Source organism: Neolamprologus multifasciatus, chromosome 5 (assembly GCF_963576455.1).
Source record: "Neolamprologus multifasciatus chromosome 5, fNeoMul1.2, whole genome shotgun sequence".
Lineage (NCBI taxonomy): Eukaryota > Metazoa > Chordata > Actinopteri > Cichliformes > Cichlidae > Neolamprologus > Neolamprologus multifasciatus.
The window spans coordinates 20,596,748-20,617,604 of NC_140443.1; the positions used below are offsets into that span (position 1 = coordinate 20,596,748).

Consider the following 20,857-nt stretch of genomic DNA (forward strand, 5'->3'; position numbering starts at 1 on the left):
TATTGAAAAATGCAATAAAAATAACAATAACTGTAAAAATAATCAACAAGTAATTAAGTGTTGATGTTGGTATTGGTGGTCATCGTTGGCACAGAATAGAAACTTCACTGGTCACTCATCATTAAAACTAGATGTACTGTCTTTGATGCAGGAAATACAGTTTGTTCTTCCATGTAAATTAATGGCATACTGGGACTGCTGTGGAGAGGTGCACCAAATCTGCTCAGTATTTCTCAATATGAACTTGCTGGTGAAAACCTCCACAACAGTCCCAGTTTCTCATGTGGCGTCATGGGGAACTTAACCTCCCACTCCTGAAAGTTTAGTCTGAGATCCGTACACATCTTAATGGATACGAAAACATACCACTAGAGGGAGCTATTGTATAAAACAAGCAGTGTTTGTCCTCGACCCTTTAGCTCAGGCTTGTACAATCACTGCAGTTTGCTGTCACACGTTGTTATGTATGGAGGACCACAAGAGCCACGCGCATCGAAATAAAGAATTCTGTGCTTAAATAATGAACTGTCTTACAAGAAGAGTGAGACTCGCGGGACCAACACTGGATTTTTGTCTTTATTAAGCATCAGTCAGTAAAATGAGAAATCTGCTTCAAAACTGCTCATTATAGACATTTTCCTAAAGCTTTTTATTCTCTTTTCTTTTCTTTTTTAGATAATATTTACAAGTTCTGTGTGTCAAAGTTTCATAGCGCTACATGCACTGAACAATGGGAAATCACAAATATTCTACAAAGTCATCTGGTACAAAGTACTAAACTTTACAAAAGAGACATTTTCCCAGACACAGATGGGGCGACGTACAGACCTGCGTGAGTTGAACAGAATGATTATTTCCCTGAAGGAGGGGGAAGAAAAGGATTAAAATCAAATGAAGTGTCTGTATTTGGCTTGAAATGCTTACTCAGTGATCAAACTTGTGCTTTCTGGAGTTGTATTTGAACCAATGTGTAACTTTGTATTTTGTCAGTTTTTTCTTTGTTTGTGTTGTTATTCCTATTCTCGTTAAGAAGCAGAGGGCTTAATTTAGGCAAAATAAATAAAGTGCAGTTCAGAAAACAAGAGGAAATTATATAAAAAGCAACAAGGACATTGTTAACATTCATCCAACACACAAAAAAAAAAAAAAAAAATTCAAATAGACTATGGCTTGTTTAGAAAGTCAACTAGATTAGAGGCTCATTTTCCAAAATATTATTTACTGCATGTCTGACTGTTGAATACTAATGAGCCTTCATTCTTCACCGTGTGACACATGCTCCCCCCTTTCCTTGTTCTGTTCTTATGTCCCTAGCACCTTCAGCAGCCAAAGTTATATGACCATTTGTCAGTTTGACATTTTTATTCTATTACAATGCAGCATTGGGCTGGGCTGCAAGAAAAAAAAAAAGCAAAGTAACTACACAGTCAGCGGTGTAGCTGTGTAGCTTCCTCCAAGCCACCCCTTTTGCCAGACTTGCAGGCAAAGTTTGTTCTTCATAAACTGCATGACACCATCTGACCAAACACACTGCTGTAACTGAGCCTTTCCTGCAGGCTCAGACCTTTCCGGTGCATGCCCGGGATTGTATTTATAGACTCACTGAATAGAACACATCCTCAAAAGGTTGCCTCATCTGCCTGCTTTGCACTGTCATTCTTCACAGAAGACTTGAGCAGAAGGCTGGGCCTTGTAATGGAAAATGCATACGAGTGATATAATCTGACTGCATAACTCGGCTTCTTACTGACAGAATGTCAAGGCAGTTCTTTTGCCCGAGAGACGCTTTACTCTTCCCAAAAATGAGCGAAAAGAAAAGAGGAAATTTCTTTAATACTTCCATGCTCTCCTCTGAACGATTAGCTTCTGTCTTTGTTGGTCATGAGGTGAAAGAGCAGAGGAACATCAGTTATAATCAAGGTAACAGTTCTACTGCACAGCTAGGAAGCTGAAGTCTTTATTAACTGCATCACCTTAGATGGGGGCATATGTTCATACTCTGTCTGCTGTCTTGTAATTTGCGGAAATGTGTCTGTGTTTCTATGGAAAAAAAAGGGAATATGTGACTGTTTTTAAGAGGCCCATAATCCAGTTTTCTGTTTACACATTTGTTTTGAAGCCTTCACCACACTCGAGTGACAAGCGAGCAGGGAACAAACTGAGAGGAATGAACAGAATGTGAATGCTGTCTGCACTCTCAATATGCTATTTGAGTCTTTAAGGACTCCATCTCTACAAATTCGACTACTTGCTTGCATCAAATCTGAGCCATTCAGTCATCTCAGCCATCACCATGGAAACAGTGGTTGTTCACTCTACCGAGCGAGTCCCCACCTGTTTGTTTGTGTGGACCGGGCCTTTTCCGTGCACCCGTTTGGTGCTTTTTGAGTGAAAGTGCACAGGAAAGACATGAGAGAAAGGGCTGTAGATATCCAATATATCAGTCTGACAGCATGATGACCCAGTTCTCTATGTGTTTATTCGCTGTTTGTTTTATTGTCATTCAGGCTCCATTAGACAGGGAACAGCGACAGATTCAGTGTGCAGAGTAGGCGTTCTTATAAGCAAAGGCACCAAAATATCTAACTCATATTACGTCTAATGACTGCAGACATTGCACAGCAGTGAATATTTCTTTTAAGCTTAAGGTCCACTACTGAAAACGACTGCTCGTAGCTGGCTTCCATGATATGTTGTAAGTTACAATAATATAAAACTGATACTTGCTTGGTTTCTGTAAGAAATAGCATGAGAGCACCGGATGATCAACGCCCGGATCGCTCATGTGTCCGGTGATCATGTGCATTCAGAAAAGTGGGATGACGGATCCCTTTGGTTGAACTAAAGTGGCCTAATGTACCTCCTTGCTGTTTGTGTATCAGAGTGGCAAGCTGCACATAGCTGCGAGGTGTCTTTAAGTTTATAAGAGATGTCATGTGGACTCAAGTGAGCATAATGTTTTGGATTTCTGGAAGCGAACCACTTGCCAGGATCCAGAGAGTGTAAATAATCAAATTAGCTTTCTAAATGGATCTGAAATAAAGTGCTTTGTTCCCGCCTTCCTTTTTCATTTCCTTATTTCATCCTCCATCAGCAGTCGTCTTCTTCAGGGGCCAGCACGCTCTCTCTGGCTCACATGTTTGTCCCCAATGAGCGAGTATATATGATATATGTCACGTTCTGCTGTTTAGAAAAGGAATGCTTCAATTTCTAATATTCTTTGAGATAAATCATCTGCATGAGTTATCAGACAGAACAATTCTTTGGTTCTTCACATCACACAAAGAACAGAAGGACAGACATTTACTGGGAGACAGTAGCAAACAATACAAATGTATGCACTGCAGAATATTGTCTAATAAATGCAGCTCCATTGAAATAATGCAGTACTTGAAATGCAAAACTATGAGATTATGCACAATATATTTATCTAAGAATCCATTCTTTTAGAAAATAGCTTAAAAATATAAATTATTTTGATTCTTTACCTTGTACAATAAATGTGTATCGTTGTAACAGATTCTACTCGCGTAATTAGAAATGTACAATATTCACACTCGGAAGCTCAACATCCGAAAATCTCTGGGATTTTCACTGCTGTCTTTCCAGCTGTTTTGATGCTCATAAGCAGTGTCATTTAATGCAAAGTTTATCAGCTACACCAGGAATGGCGACTCCGCCTCAGCTCCTTCAAGAAACGTTTCATCAGTGTCAGACTGTTTTTTTCTGTTTAAGTTTCCTCCACATTGGACATGAAGTCTAAGAGACATGCAAAAGACATTTAGAAACAAAGAAAATAGGTACACAAGCATGGATAATGCATTTTCCTTCTGTGTTAATAATAAAAAAGTGCTCTCTCTCTTTCTTTCTCGCCAGCAGCCTGGCACAACGAGAACAGGAAGGACATTCACGGATATAACCTCACAGTGTGTCTCTGTGTCGTTTAATGTGACCTGTGCAGTAAAAAAGAAAAGAGATCAACGAGTATGACACTGAACATTTTTTTGACAACAACAGACTGAAACACTTGAGTCTTACTCGAGATCACACTCAAGACCACAAACGTTACATAGGAATAAATATAATAGATATGAAAGGTAATGATTAAGCACACGTGTATGCTGCCTGACTGCCTGTTAATTTCTGGCTTTCGCTCTGCCGTACAAACATGAAACACAGGAGACGACGTGTACTAAGGCCAATTTCGAGGAAGGAAGTTAAAGGAAACAAACTATGCATTTTCCCACCACTTCATCATATACGCTGAATATAGGTTATACACTGTGTAGAAAGTAAAAGAAAATGTGTATTCCCCTTACAACTCAATATGCCATGTTTCAATGCCCTTTGTGGTTTGCTACTGATTTGACAGCCTTTGCTATTGTGGCGTCAAAGTGCTATCAAGGGATGCCGGGAAAGTAGGTTTTTGCCTTGTGAAAAAGAATAACTGTAGTCAACTAGACAGGCTAAAAGAAATGTATAAATTGTAAAACTCTTCAGAATGTATTCCTTGCTTCTTTTTTTAAAATCTCTTAAGAGTTCTCTGCTAAAAGGATTTATTTACGAGTTATTAGTAGAAAGAAGCTTGAGAGGACACAAAGTTCTTTCCCAGTGTGCACAGTTAGTTTCTTCACGGGATAGAAGTATTTTTGTAAGTCTTTAAATGTTCCCGCAAATGTTTTCCGTGCCTTTCATAACGCCGGGAGGTTCCCGGCGCTTCTTATTTGCTTGTCACCTCCTTTGCTTTCTATTCACGTTCTGTCTGTTGTCTCTTTTCTTTTGGTTCTTTAAGAGTTAGAGTGACTCTTCTCTCCCTGAAGTGGCTGAAGTTCCTGAGCCACGTGGTTCTCCTGCCCCTCTAACGGCAGTGTGCTGTTTCCCAGCTTCCTTTGGAGGCCCTCCATGTGGTTGGGAGCCTGCTGGAAAGTGGAGCGATGGCCAAACTTGGGGCTGGGTTTCTCCAGGAGTCTTTGGGCTGGGCTGGTGACTGAACCATCATGCGGGTGCTCCTCCTCATCTGTGTCAGCATCAATGAACTTACTGACGGAGGCATCGTGGAACGTGAACATGCTAGGCCGTAAGTTTTCTGGGCTCTTGCTGGGTGTTCTGCTGCTGGCGGTCGTGTAGATGGACGCCTCGGGGCTCTGCACGGACGAGCTGTCAGACAGGACTCCCGTCCCCGAATCCTCACCGCCTCTGAAGTTGACTTTATGAGAACGACTTTTGAGTGGGTTGTTGATGTGTGTGCCTCTGGAGTTTGTACCTTTGCCTATCAAGGGTGTTGTGGCACCTTCATGCTCATTTTCCAGGGTGGTCTCCAGGCTCGGGTTTGTACTGACCTTGCCCGGGATGTTGCTGATGGGGCTTTGGGAAAAGCGAGAGCTCTCAGGTAAGTCAGTGGCACAGCTGATAAAGCTGTCAATACTGGACATGCTCTTCATGTCTGTCGCAACCTCCAGTGTGCTTGGGATAGCTTCATTGGGGATGCTTCCCATCTCAAGCTCAGCTCTTTGTCTACATTTGGACGGCCGCCCCTTTTCCTTGCCGGTGAGGCTGGGTTGCGTTTGGGTCTTGGTCATCTTGTTGTACAGCTCCTCCAGTTTCTGTGCACTGAGGTGCTGGGGGCTGCTGGAAGGCTTGGCCTGCTCTACATAGTTTGATTCAAGGGTCTTGGTGGGGCTGCCTGGGTTGGTCTTTGACTTTTGCTTTGGAGTCCCTTTGTGGATATTAGGAGACACATGGTTATCCTGGAGTTTCTCCTTCTTTTCATCAGATTTCTCCACCATTACGTCCATGAGCTCCACACTGCGGCCAAATGCGTCTTTAATGTTCATAGAGACAATGCTACCATTTCTCCTAGCTCTCTCCAGAGCCTCCCTTCTTTTGATGGCTTTCTCCTGCCTCTTTTGCTCTTTGTAGAATTCAGAGAAGTTATTTACAATGATGGGGATAGGCAGGGCGATCACCAGAACCCCCGCAATGCAGCACAACCCACCGACTATCTTTCCCAGCAAAGTTTTTGGGTAAATATCTCCGTAACCCACTGTGGTCATAGTAATGGTAGCCCACCAGAAGGAAGCTGGGATGCTCTTAAACTTAGTGTCTTCTTCATCTTTCTCAGCGAAGAACACCAGACTGGAGAATATCATAATTCCCATGGCCAAGAAGAGGATAAGGAGACCCAGCTCATTATAACTCCTTCTGAGAGTAAAGCCCAAGGACTGAAGACCTGTGGAGTGACGGGCTAGCTTCAGAATACGCAAGATCCTCATGATCCGAAAAATCTGGACCACACGGCGGACATTTTGAAACTGCAGCACGCTCTTGTTGGATTCTGTCAGGAAGATGGTGACATAGTAGGGCAAGATGGCTAACAGGTCAATAATATTCAAAGGACCTTTAAAGAACTTCCATTTGCTGGGGGAAGAGAGAAAGCGAAGGAGGTACTCCATAGTAAACCACGCGATACACACGGCTTCCACATGGGCCAGTTGTGGATTGTCGGTGGGTTGATCAAACTCATCTGTGTCCTGCAGCTCTGGAAGTGTGTTCAGAGACAAGGCAATGGTGGACAACACAATGAAGAGGATGGAGATAATTGCCAGGATCTGGAAAACACAGAGAGAAATAAATGTTTAAAAAAAATGTCTGAGGTATAAACTTCCAATGCTCTGTACTCATCTATCGCTATTTCCCCAGAACAGTCAGTTCTCCCCTTTGGTTCACACTGAAATAGTTTAACAGCACTCCATAGTCCATCGCTGTGGTAAACCTGAAGGTAGAACACGGAGCATTAGCATGTTAGCAGTGTCAATTACTTTATTTAGCTAAAATTCAGCTATTTGTAAAATTCCTCACATTTTAGACTACAGAAGCTGAGCTGAACAAATCAAAAAGCGTGATATTGATCAGCACATGCATGCCAAATGTGGATAGTTTAGAGTAATTGCCCAATCCATTTTGTTAATCTTACACAAACAAGAAGCAAATGCTTGATCATCAGAATATCTCTTAACCGATGGCCGTCTAGACAGAAATGAACACTTAGAGATTAAAAGACTGCACAGAGTATGCAACAAGTCTGCAGCCATCTGTTTTGTATTCATGAAAGGCTCCTTCTCATTACCCTGAATATGGAGCTCACACCACAGTTTTTATTTTCAAAACCAGATTCATCAAAGTTATTATTCGCAACAAAGAGGAAAAGTATCACAGATACATCAAACATTGCTGTACATTCAGGGGAGTCATTTTGCTTTATTGCAATTCACAGCGAATATCAGTGCAGATACTAAAACCATCTTTTGGCTGAGTTAATCATGTAGAGAAAATCTGATATGATGACAGCCTTGATGGGATATTTTTTTTAGACCAGATGGTTTGAAAAGCTTCTTTCAGAACAACACTCAGTGTCTTCAACTGACCTTCTGGCTTTTCTTCAAGCATCGCCGGCTAATGGAAACTGACAGTCAGGTCTATGACTGGGTGTCTGCTGATGAATGGGAAAAACACTGCCACTCCAACTCTGCACTGACACAGTACACAGCAAATTCAAAAGTGTTAAATGTTTTGGTGTTAGTAGTCTTAGAGTTAATTTTACTCTAAGTAGAGTCACATGCTTTTAATGTAACTCTGAGGTGTAAAATGATAGTAGTTAAAATCGAGTGTTAAAATGAGTGTTTCTATTTCAAATCTGGAGGTGTTACAATGGAAACATTAACTCTTGACCTCTTAACTCTGAACTCCTACAGGGGCTATGACACTAATAGAGTAAATTCACAGACTCCGCCCCCAGCACGGCTCCAATCGAAGCTGAAGTGAAGCCGTTTCAGAACATTTTGCTCTACATATTTGAGTTGTTTGCCATGCTTGGTAAGTCATTTTTTCAAAGATTGTTTCAATTATTATTATTAGCTTTTACTTCTGTGGCTCTTTGGAGTTGAGACAAAGCTGTGTGAAAGGCATTAGCCATGTTGCTCGCTGATAGCACCGCTCGCTGTTTTAGCTAGCTGAAAGGTATTGTTTTCGGCAAATACCACAGCCTTGAAAAAAAGCTTGCATGTGAATTTTCGGTTAAATTTTTTGGTCAAATACACCTAAAACAATGTCTAGAATGTGAAATGTTGGTATAATGGTGCTACTTGAAGCCTGAAAACGATCTCCCATAAAAAACGAGCAAACAGCAGTAGCAGACGTCCTGACTGGGTTCTACGTTAGCATTTAGATCCCTCCAGAGTTTTGTGCACACGGTTTAGGTAAAAATGAAAAAGGTTGAGGTTTTACATTTAGTTCAGTATTACCTGTTGCCTGTGTCCTTATCTTTTGGGAAAATACTTTACACAAGTAATGTCTCAAAAAGGATTCCTTTTTTTTTTTTTTTTTTTTTTTTTTTTTTTTTTTACTGTGCTGCAATTGATTTGTGCCATTAATTAGTGTCAACTAATTTTTATTCAATCTCCACATAGAATATGCTTGTGAAGATGGAATATGGGGGAGAGCAGAAGTGCGTTGAAGTTCCACAAAGTGATGAATGAAGGACATGCATATTGTATTTTGTATTTATTGAAATAAGTGATGAGAATGCTGTTATTTGCATTTACCAGCTCACCTATGTCAGACCTTTTTTTTTGTGGTGCACAGTTCAGAATAAATGTTTTTCAAAAACCATTGCGTCTTTTTAGTAAATGTTTATTTCCAAAAGAAATTTCTAGAAGTTCAGAACAGTAAAATTCCCGCTTTTTAGAATTAATTAGAAGATAACTCTTACGTAGTTAAACTAAAATACTCTTTGAGAGTTAATATATAAACTCTTAACACCAAGTGTTAAATTATCAACTCCAGAGAGATTTGGTGTTTAACACTAAATCAGAGTTAACATACCAACTCTCCAAAAAGAGTTAAATTAACACTCTCTGGTGTGGACCCATATAGACACTTTAAAAGTGTTGAAATCAAATCTGACAGTGTTAATTTGGACATGCTGGATTTGCTGTGTACAGCTGTCTTCAGGGCTGGGATCAGGTAAGATGCTTGACTGAATCAAAACTAATATGAGTTTGAGTCTTGTATGGCAGCAAGGACGGTCATTCCCGAGAGAAACTCAGTATAGAAGAGAAGAACTGGTGTTGCTCCATTTGTAGCATTTAACTGCGTTTTTCAGAAATAGCTAAAACGCCCTGGTTCATCCTTTTGATGATATTAGTTCACGGCCCCTTTAGCTTTTCTACTTTCATGTCAGCATTTCAAAAGAAGGGTCGGAGCTAATATGAACTCTGGGGCATTTTTCTTTTTGTAAGTGTCTTGCGTTACACTGGGAGAGAGTGTAAGCAAAAGACAAGAAAGCGAGAGAGCGAGAGGGAGTTTCTGATTGTACCGATACTCCTGAAAAAAAAAACCCCAACAAACAAACAAACAAACCCTTTGACACTTTACTGCCTCTGTCTCCATTTCTATTCATTCTGCTACAACCCTTCAATGCCCCGGGCTTCAAGAAAACCCAGATGAATTACTTTGCTGCAAAAGACAGCATGCGTAGCAAGCGAGACCCACTGAAAGGCTACTGGAGACCTTTTAAAGCACTGAGCTACCTACTAATGATATAATCTGCTGAGTACAACAGGGTCTAGTCATAGTGCTGGGGATTAGGAAGCCTACACCGTTGTGGCTGTGTAGGTGTGCCACACCTATTATTCCTGTCCTGGAGTCAGTGTGAAATCCAGCACAAGGTCACTGTGGAGGCTATGTCCCAGGCGACTGGAGAGCGGGATTATTCCCTTGTGCCAGTCAACCTCTATAAGCTTTAATTAATCTTGACAGGTGAGCGCTTGCACACCTAGCTTGGCCTTTAAAGAGAGAGGGGCTAAAAGCAGTGAAACTTTTGTTCGGATGAGGCAAGAGAGGACAGGAGTTTAGAAGCAAGAGGGAATTAAAGGGCACCCTGAAATGTAAAGTTTATCAGAGCTTTCCCTGAAATAGCCTGCCTCCAGGTCTGGATCCCAAGAGAGTCAAAATGATGGATTAAACTCTGAAATAAGACTTGTTAGAGGTAGATTTCAGGTAACTAAATAATCACACTCAAGAGAATAAGTCAGCTAAAGTTATAAAAAACACAAACGTTACACTTAACTGTAAAAGGTAAAAGATTGCGGCATTGTTTTCAGTAGTTTTGCGAGGATGTGGAGGTCACACAATTTAGCAGAAACCCTAAAGTGGAGTTTTGGGAAAAGCAAATCATGCAGGGAGCGGATTTAGCATCAGATTGGGACTCAAGACCGAGCCTGAAGTGTTCAGTGGAAACAGCGCTCAACAGATCAGGACTTTTCTAGCAGGCTGGAGTGCACTTTAATGTATCACGCTGAAACCTGGCTGTGTTGTGTAAAGAGAGCACCTGAAGGATGATGAGCTCCAGTTCCCATCAAATTATCTCCCTCGCTCACCTTTTCTCCTCCCACCCTGGTAGTGAGCCAACTAGGGTCAGCCAGAGAGGAGATTATAGGAACGCAAGCTCGCTACAGTGATACAGATAGACACAGGCAGAGAAGGATGTCTGCTGAGGACACTCGGCGCTGTGACAAATCCGTGACGAAGGGAAAATGAGGCTAACCCAGTCTGTGCTTTGCAACAGAAACCAATGAGCTCCCTGTGGTCAGGACACATGGAGTGCAATATGATTGTGTTCCAAAGTTTAAGTTAAAATGAATCAGTAGTGTCTTTATGTAGCTGACACAGTGCACAACTGAAAGCTGAAATATGTATGGGCAAATGTATTACAGTACAGCAGGGACATTAAGACGCAGATGCGCTGCTAAAGAGGGTTATGGTCAGTGCTGTGTTACCTCATTAGCTCTTAATGACAAGCACTGGAGTCATGAGGACAGCCCGTCCCACTTCCTGTTTGCATAAATGGAAGATAAATCTGATCAAGGCTGTTGCTGCTTCTGCACAACCATGGCACACGCTCACCCCTAACAAGCACAAACACATTGAAAGAGAGAGACACACACACACACTCCCCCCTCCAGCTCAGTAATTAGCCCCAAGCCTCCTTTCCCTGCAGGCCTGTAGAGGCAGGAGACTGAATATTTAATATCCTCCTCAAGTGCAAGCTTTGCTGTCCTGGAAAAGGTGTGCATGAGTGGATCATCAGTGGGCCATGGCGGACTGCAGAACCAGAGATATAGCCTAGTTTTCACACTGCGTTCACCACTCGGGGTTTGGTTCAACTTCACGCTTGATTGAGGGAGGAATGGACAGGAAAACAGGGTGTCTATTAACACCTGGCAGGAGCCTTCCACAGGGAAGGAGTGTCCCGTCAGGACCGGAAGACAGAGGGAAGGGGGCCTTGACACTGATACAGTTGTGTAACCAAGTCGTGCTCATTTGCCAGGATGGAAAAAACAGAGCATTTCATTATTTTTAACGAGTGTCCGCACCTCTATATTTCATCAGACATATGTTATTTTGTTTCTCGCTGGTGTTGAGTTCAGATATATGGTTAATAATTAACTTGGACAAGCAACAAGGCCAAAGTTGTTGTAGTGACTGATTAGGAAAAAATTGCCAGCCCCAAAACAATGATTCATTTGTTTCCAGGCAAAATGAATGTCAAACTTTGCCCAAGTTTGTGGCTTGTTCCATCAAGACAGATGCTATAAAACTTATGCATTACGGAGGCAGAGCACTTACTTACAAAAGTGAAGTGATGTTTCCATGGGGAGGAAATGCATCACAATATGAATGCTTTCAAATGCTTCTGCAGCGCATTTCACCCATCAGCTTTCCATCAGCTTCTTGGCATCTCTGAGATCATGTTTATGTTCTCAGAGCAACGTGTAGCCTAAGCATGCTAAGATTTGCCAATCGGCACTTAGCACAAAGCACAAGTCAGCATTATGGGAGTATTATCAGTTTTAGGGGCATTTAATCAGAAACTAATATTTGACCACATTTACATTTTGGCTTCAAGAGCTGTTACTTAAAAAGTAATCATCACAGAGTTATTACAACTGAAGACGATATGAATACAGAAATACATGTAGTAAGGCAGGGGTTTTGAACATGAGGTACAGGGCCCAGAATTGGCCGGTAAAGACTCCAATCTGGTCCACTGGATGACTTTGGAAAATGTGAAGGAGAAAAGAAATTTTAGACTTTTAATAGTATTTTGTATTTTACTGATAAAGACCTCCCCCATGGCCATTCATGCTACACCAACGTAATTATTTATAGAATTCTGTAATTTTACACACTTACTTCTTACTTCAAAGAGTCATGCTTACAGATGTCTTTCTGTTGACATAGCATATAATTTTTTTTAAATATACACATCTAAGCACACTGGCATAGAGACAGTTTTCACTGGTCCGACACACATAGGATCAAAGTGGTCTGGATGTAGCTCATGATGTAAAATCTGACATCAAGAACGTCATAAACTGTGGGTGTGTGAGATAATAAAGCACAAGACAATTGACTGACATTTTGGTTGGAGAACAGATATATATAAACTGATAAAAAAACAAACAAACTTGATACTGAAGTCTCAAAAAACTAGCATCTCTTTTTTACTAGAGTTTAGGATTTTCCACTGCGTCACGCTGCGTGAACCAATGATTCACTTCTTTGTAACTGGATTTGCCCTTTTTGCAACAAGAGACGAATCAATAGGGGGGATTATGTCACACAGTGATTCACTTCATTTTATTCTATGTGTGCATGTTGAGTGCAAGATGGCATCTCTAATCCTCTTATTGTTGTACTTGTCTGTGTCTGGCCAATAAATGTTTTCCTGCCCTTTATGCAAACGACTGGCCCGTCCTCCTACAGGGGCTGCTGTGGTGCTGCAGTTATTTCCTCTGCGGGACACTGGGTGAGTGTTTTTGTTTTTTAATAGAGACAGGGGAACAGATGGATGGTATTACATTGCTAATAAATAAAGTGGAAAGTCCTCTCCTTAGTGGAGAAAAGGCCTGTTGCAGCTATAAACACTATAACTCCCCAGGGTTACAATCACCTTCTTGGAAAGTTCCACAAAGGGACTGCGGTGCAATAAAAACTGCTCTCACCTGCTGCTCTTACATAATATAATTATGATGAACCCCTGAACATGCTGTCCTTCCTTTTATTTCCCATATAGTGCTTTTATAGTTTCTGGGACAACTTTGTTTTCATTTTTTAATATTTTGCAACTGTGAACAAACCTTACAAAAAGACTTTTGGACTTTATCTGGTCTGTGGGCCTCTACGGCATTGAATCATTTTAAGGATTAGGTTATAATAAAATGTGTCGTAACTGCATAAATTGATTTAAAGACAGACCAACCAACTACAATGAGGGAGAACACAACAGAGAACAGAGGGAAACACATAGAATATATACACAGGATAACGAGGGAACAGGACACGGATGGAAAGACAGCTGACAGGGGAAGCAAAACTGAACATAGTACACACGAGATGGAGACTATCAAAGTAAAACAGGAACTAACACACACAGAGACTAGATGTCAAAACTAAGACCAGAAAATACAACAGAGCAGAAATATAACAACAACCACCAAAACCTGGAACACAAACCAAACCTTAGAATATTAAATAAAATGTACGTGATGATACTGGTGAGTTGAATAGTAGCAGAACAGCGCACAAGAGCGCCCCCTCAAAATCAAGTAAACGGAACCTGATGTGTTTTTGGAACATACAGAGTCTTACAACACAGGAAGGGCATCTGCCAAATCAAATATGTGGAGCTACCCATTGTTGTGACCCTTGATGAATGAGGTGACAGGTGAAAGTAGCTTCTGCAGTAATATAATACAGAAGAGCAACAACCAGCTTTTAAACAAAAAACTTACTCTAGTCTAACTTGAGCATTGAAATTGACAAGACCTTCTGTGTCCCACACAGGCGTACCCCCCTGCTTCTTTTCACCTTACCTAGCAACCTTTTCTGTCCCAACTTTGAGCCTCTCCATAGAGAGCCTTTGTATATCCTGTGCTATGTACTGAGAAGACAGGGAGATAGATTACTGAGCTCGCGGCTACTCACAGGATGTGTCCTTTTGAAGGTGTGAAGGTGGTGCTAAAACGCTGAGGACAAAGTGCGTTAAGTGTGCGCTCACAGATTTCTGGTTTTTGTCTGACTTTCTGTGAACCTCTAGAAGTCTAACATGCACAATATTTTGCATTATTTTAGTGGTTATCCAGTTCAGATTTAAAAGATAAAGTATAATTTAAGATATAGTATTAAATTCATTTCACCCAAAATGTCTGAAATTATAGTATGGGTTGTAAAAAACTGAAAGTGACCTAATCTGGACTAATATTTAACAGTCTGCAGTGCATTTCATCTGATGTTTCACTGTATTAGGAGCTCATCATCAGGCGCTCAGAGGTTAAAGACGTCTGCCTTTCGAGGATGGCAGAGAAAAGGTGAGAGGTGGCATAAAGAACAGAGGTGGCTCGGTGAAAATGAAGACAAAATATGGGAGAAGTGAGAAAGTGAAATGAGATTATTCCCTATGGATGACGAGCACAAAAGGCACCAGCGCTGCTGTCACCGTGTGAGCGTCTCCTTGATAAAACATCTGTACTCCAACCGGAGGCCAACCTTGCGTCTGAAATATCTGGAGCAGCTGCACTAGATGGTGTAGACTGAAGGATCTCTAGCACTGTGGCCTAAAAAACAGATGTTTATTATAAACTGTTTTAGAGATTTTAAAGAACAAATCTCACGTAGAGTGGTCAATTCAGAAGTTTCATATCTAAATCCTGTTTTACACTTTCTTCTTTATTTTTTTTAAATTGGTTTTTGACATAAAAAAAATTGGACTTTTTTTTGCAGTGTTGCTATAAAATGTGTGGACAGTGTTCTAGATCATTTTTTCCACCCATTTTTTAACCACTTATGCAATTCAGGATCAGAGGGGGGTGGAGCCTATCCCAGTTGTCAGGTTACACTATTGTCTATTGCAGAGCTAACAGGGAGAGTCAGACAACCATTCACACTCACATTCACTCCTAAGGCCAATTTAGAATCACCGGTTAACCTAATGCTGTGCTCCCGTCAGAAGTAAAGTCAGAAGGCAAGTATTTTGCTGTATTGTCAGTGATGAACATGAATGGCTCTACTTAGCTAAAGAACTGAAATAAATCCTGTTTTTCCTCATTTTTCTGGAACGCATTAACTCGGGAGTGGCGTCACTCTGTGCTGTATCTGGAACGCAGCCTACAACATGCATGACTTTGAACTGTGATTACTCAGAGGAAACCCACACAGGCACGGGGACACAATACAAACTACACAGAGCGATCAGTGGATTCAAACGCAGGATCCTTTTGCTGTGAGGTGACACTGCTCCACCTCATGTAAGAATCATTCATAACGTACAGCAATTACACATAATTCTTGTAATAAATTCTACCATTTTCATTAGGATTGTGTTGATGGACAAGTCAGTGGGCGGGTGTCACCACAAAGACTTTAGAGAAAAGAGAAAACTTGTCTGAAGAACTGCGAACCTTTAATGAACTGCATGCTGACTGCACTCTCTGCTGAACCTCAGAGACAGGCTGGGCTTTCAAACAGCATGTCCCTGTTTAAATAAACCTACTGTGGTTACCCACAATAAGCTTGGGAAGCTTTCCTCCGAGCTGGATGGGGAAAAAAATACAGTCTGCATGGGTGAGCCCTGCTAATGGAATAAGTATGGTGTCTGTGATCCTCAGATGTACAATCCTGTTAGACAGTGGGCGTTTTTCTGCTTGCTGAAATTCAGCACACTGGCAAGGCTCATGGCTCACAACCATCTCACATCTCCTCTCAGTGAAGACACATCACACCCAGCTGAAAATGACAAGTTCTCAAAATCTGTCTTTGTTCTCGATACTAATAATTATTTTTTTTTTGCAGGCTGGAGCTCCAGCTGTCTCTTGTTGCTATGGTCATTGCTCACTATGAAAGTGGCAGCAGTGTTGGCAGGTGAATGGAAAACGAACAGAATTTTTCAGCTGAATCATTACCACTGTGAAAATGGACCATTTGGTGCTGTAGTGCATAACAAGAGCGATGAGATTCTTGCTTATCGTCTATGAAGGCTGGGGTGATGTTAATTAGACAAAAGTACCAGTCGAGAAGGTAACCAGAGCTTGTTGTAATTAATATTCCAGTGAAAACAGGTTTACCTGTAATTAGAGACGATAATCAGCGGCCATCAGACACTACCATTTAGCAGTGAATGGTGATTACTTACATGGGTGGGCCTTTTACTGTCTTGATTTGCTTTTTAATGAGAGGATTTGTCTTATTCATGTAACTTCAGGTTTATAACTGGGCTTTTAGTATTATGAAGGGGGTTAACCTGCTCTCTAGCAGGCAGGTACGAAATCAACGCCTCGTGACCAAGAAAATAGCACCACCTTCCTGGAAGATCCCCAAGAATCTCTGTGAGCAGATAGTAAAGGATCACTGCCAATACTGATGGATTATAATTAAGCGTTTCATTAAATTAAAAAAAATTTAAAAGGACGGTTTAAGGTTTTAGCTCTCACAGGTGGCATCTAATGGTCTGAGAGCAAGACTAATTTAGAAATGAAATTCAAATGCAGGCTTAGTCTACGTGCAAATTTGTTACAAATTTCATAAGAAAGTAAAGCGTAGGTAATCATTTTAGGCTCATATGTTGAGGCTTAGAGAATAATGAAATTCTTAAAAAAAATTCTTTGCAGCCTGCAGAAAAACAAAAAAACAAAAAACAAAGTTACATCTAAGACTATAAACACAAAGACATGATATCCCCTATCCACACATACACATCTGAGAGAACTTCCAGTGATGGTTACGTTATTTTCCAGGGGATCAATTAGTCAGTAGGTGGTAAATTTTGTACCTGCTGATCTCTAATCTTGATCCTAACCAGCTATGAAGCAGGTTAGGTTTGCAGCACAAGTTACCATGGTGGTAGGACAATGAGGACAAAAAGGGAAGCCCCTTTGTAGTACAGAAAACCCAGAATTAACCAACAGCTTACCCGGATAACACAAAATCCTTACTTGGCATCTGGACTCATGTGAGCATAACAGAAAATCTGACGACAACAAATGAGAAGACAGCAGGAGACAGCAGGAGAACGAAGCACATCTGAAAGTAAGTAACACAGGTGAAGACGGGTAGGCCAGGATGACAATCACACAAGAGGGAAAAACAGAAAGTGAAACTAGACACATGAAAACAAAATCTAACCTTCAAACTCAAACAGGAAGTAACTAAAAGATAAATAATAAACACAGACACAAGAAGATTTACATCAGACACAATAACAGGAAGGGGGACAGACACTAACAGAAGTACAAGACAGAGTCAGGGAATCACAGAGGTACTGCTGAAAAGTACTACTACTAATAACAGGATATTACCCAAAACAGAATAACTACAAAGCAAAAGCAGGAATCAAAGAGTCAGTCATAGTAAAACAAATACAACTTCATCTATTTGCATAATGGTCTTTGTTTACCACAAAGACTAAATGTCAGTGGGTTCCTGTGACAGGATTGGGTGTCAGCACTGAGTGGAGATAGTTACTCGTGACGTTTACTGTAAACACTACCTGCAACAGGAGAGGCCTGGTTTTTGTGGCTGTGAGGCAAGTTTTCGGTTTCTGTGCTGGACATTTAATGACTTCACGACAGACTGTGCAATGGTACTGTGAAATAACTTAAGGGAACAGTTCAAGATTTTGACTGTTACTCTCATGATCAGACACGCAAGAAGTTAAACACTAAAGGGCAGCGGGCAAAATGCTAATGCAGCAGCTTCAAAATGCAAAGCCCTGAATGATTGTTGAAAATTCATGCAGTCTATTGTTTATCCCACAGAGTAATTACAGATGGACACAGCTAACCTGGCTCCTTAACAGCTCACAGAGGCCTTTCTAGGTAGATTTTACCATTAGACCCCACCAGGCTAGCTGCTTTCACTAGTTTCCATTCTTTATGGTAAGTTAAGTTAACCAGCTAATGGTTTATATTGAATATACAGATATGAGATTGATTTCATAATCTGTTATATAATTCGGTTATGAATATTCACAGGTTCACTAGTGACCTGTTTGTGGGACTAGTTTAGGTTTACCCATCCATTTATCATCCCCAAATAATAATCTTACAGCATTTAACCTGTAATCCCAAATTGCACACTATATATGCACTGATATTCAGGTGATAGACCGGGTCATCTACCAATCAGAAGGTCAGTGGATTGATCCCCTGTCTCCTCCAGTCCAGTAACCTTGGTCATATTGAACCCTGGTGGATGTTGAGAGGTTCATTATTTACAATTTGTCCCTGTTGCTGATTTTAAAGTATTATTATTTTTGGATACATAATCTAGTAGAGCAGTAGAGAAATTCTGGTAACATCTCACATTTATATGTGTGTCTGCGAGCCTGTGAAACTACTAATGCATCAAAACTAAAATTATCTTAACTGGTCCCAGTGTGCAGACCCACTACTCAGTGTAGCCATGACAACAAATTCACCAGGTTGCAATTATAGAAAGTGCTGCGCCACTGGATGCCTGGCAGAATCTATTTCCTTCCGTTCCTGTTCCTTTTCCTTTCCTTTATGTCTTTCTTGGTTTATGTGCGTGTGTATCATATAGTTTTTTTCTGGTTTGTAAAAATTTAAAAGCACTGGAAAGTAAGTAAATAGTTAGACATAACAATTAATACCTGATGGAACGTGCACTTTGCTCTATTAGCTTCACATACCTTTCAACCACAATATTAAACCATTGTGCCTAATAAAAATGATCACAAATTTCCATGGCAACTGATGAAGATGAATTTTTTTGGATCGTTAATGCTAATGTAAGAGTCTGTGTTGTGAGGTAATGAATTCTGCAGTAAAAGCTGAAATCACAACTTTTAGTGTACCTGATTTGCGTCAGGTCAGTTTACCCTTCAAGGTCATCAAGGCCACCGCCTCTTCTACATCTAGACCTCTCCCAGCGTGACTGCTATTTTTAGATCGCAACCTGGAAGTCCCATTCTGACCACTGAACTGGTTTGCTCCAGTTTCAAAACTATTGAAACTGTAACCCATCAACCTGAATTTCATTCTGGGGAAGAGAATGAAGGTGCAGGTAGACAAATTGAGTAAGTAGGGGAAGGATTGCTGCAAGCAGAGCCTGCTTGCTGTTGAAAAAGAGGCAACAGGCAAGCATGTGGCCATTAACAGTTGTTTTTGTCTCATAGAGTCATAGCTGGAAATCTATCTGACATGGAGGTGGCTGTGGCTCAGGAGGTTGAGCAGATCATCTACTAATCAGAAGGCTGGTGGTTTTATCCCTGACTGATTCAGTCTGCATGCCAAAGCAACCCTTGGCTACTGAACCCAGAGTTGCTTCAGATGTGTTTGTGGGAATATGAATGTTAGATAGAAAGCGCTTAGACATGGAAAAGTGCTTAAGTGAACGAGTGAATGGGACGTGTTTGAGTACAAAAGTGTTTTTTAAGAGTCAGTCCATTTACACTGTGACTGATGATCCTCAATGACACTGTATCATAGTATCATAGTAAGGTTGGTGTACAAATTTCTATATTTAAACCTTCCCTTTGTACACGTTTGAGGTCTGTGGTGGACAGGTAAAAAGTGCAGGTGGTCAGAATGGAACTTTTAAAAAACAACCTGAAAATGTAATGCACTGTGGTGCACAAAAGCAGAATGGATCTTTTCTGCTGTTTTCAACTGGGAATGAGACCTTGGTTACTGAGTCTGGCAATGGGACAGGTCCTTTGGGTTGATCTACAAATAGGGGTGAAAGGGAAGGGACTCTGGATTAGATCTGTGTGTGGGGAGTTTGGAGAATGGGCCAAGAGCTTAGACTATTTTTCATCATGGTTGTTATATAATGTTTGGATTTTGCAGAGAGAGATATAGATAATATTATAGTAATATATATATATATATATATTAGGGGTGCAACGATACACAAAATTCACGGTTCGGTTCGGTTCGATACTTTGGTGTCACGGTTCGATATTTTTTCGATACAAAAAAAATGTTCATGCCTTTTTATTAATTTGTCATTTATTAAATTTTCACAGCACATTCTGCACCACATCTCTGTGCGTTCATCATTTGTTTGAAGCCAGCTCACCTCCTGCAACCACTTGTCCGAGAATACGTGCTTCTTTTGTGGTTTGGACTCCTTCTGACATTTCTTTGGAGGTGGAGGAACACCAAAGTAACTGCTTAAAGGAGCTTCTTCGACATCTTTAAGAGTTCTAAACAAATGTCTGTCCTCCTCCAGAAAATCTTATGTATGCAAACAGGCGTTGCAACTTCTTATCTTGTGCGCGTTTTTTATTTTGACAGCGAATACACACCTGCGGACCACTTATGTGCAGCCCTGGTTATTTAGCTCGTCATATTGCAGCCACAGAAATTCTTTTGTCCATGAAACCATAAAGCTGCTCTTTCTTTTTGCCTTATAGTCTGATTTGTCATAACGTTTCCGTTTTGTGGTAAGCTTTTCTTTGGCTGTCACTTCTTCACCCTGACCTGTCTTATTTGGCTTAGCAGAACTAAAATATATATCCTGCTGCTTTTACACACGCACTCACATAATGCTCAGCGACTCTCTGCGCGATCAACCTCTCACATGTTTAAGCTGCGGAGATTTCACCTGTCATGTTTGCATAGTAAGCTAACGATTGATAAGATGATGTCAGAGGAATTGGTGCGCAAATTATCATCACTCACCAATCAGTGCTGTCGCTCACAGTTCGCGCGATTGCAAAGTGAAAGCAAAAAACAAGCGCAAATTCAAACGCGATTTCAATATGTCACATATTCACAGT

At 40.9% G+C, this 20,857-nt stretch overlaps 1 protein-coding gene and 1 long non-coding RNA gene across 2 annotated transcripts in view; one reads left to right on the forward strand and one right to left on the reverse strand.

Moving 5' to 3' along the window:
* Positions 1-562: 562 nt before the first annotated feature.
* The window catches only part of LOC146518539 (potassium voltage-gated channel subfamily B member 1-like), a 45,142-nt gene continuing 24,847 nt past the window's right edge, over positions 563-20,857 (reverse strand). Inside the window, exon 2 of the mRNA XM_085161017.1 lies at positions 563-6,608. Within this exon, the coding sequence (XP_085017143.1) occupies positions 4,788-6,608 (1,821 nt within the window). The 3' untranslated portion in view covers positions 563-4,787. The remainder of the gene's footprint in view (positions 6,609-20,857) is intronic.
* LOC146518540 (uncharacterized) lies at positions 6,607-19,925 on the forward strand. The gene is made up of 2 exons (XR_014874273.1): positions 6,607-7,557; positions 9,010-19,925. It is a non-coding gene; the product is annotated as an uncharacterized LOC146518540 (long non-coding RNA).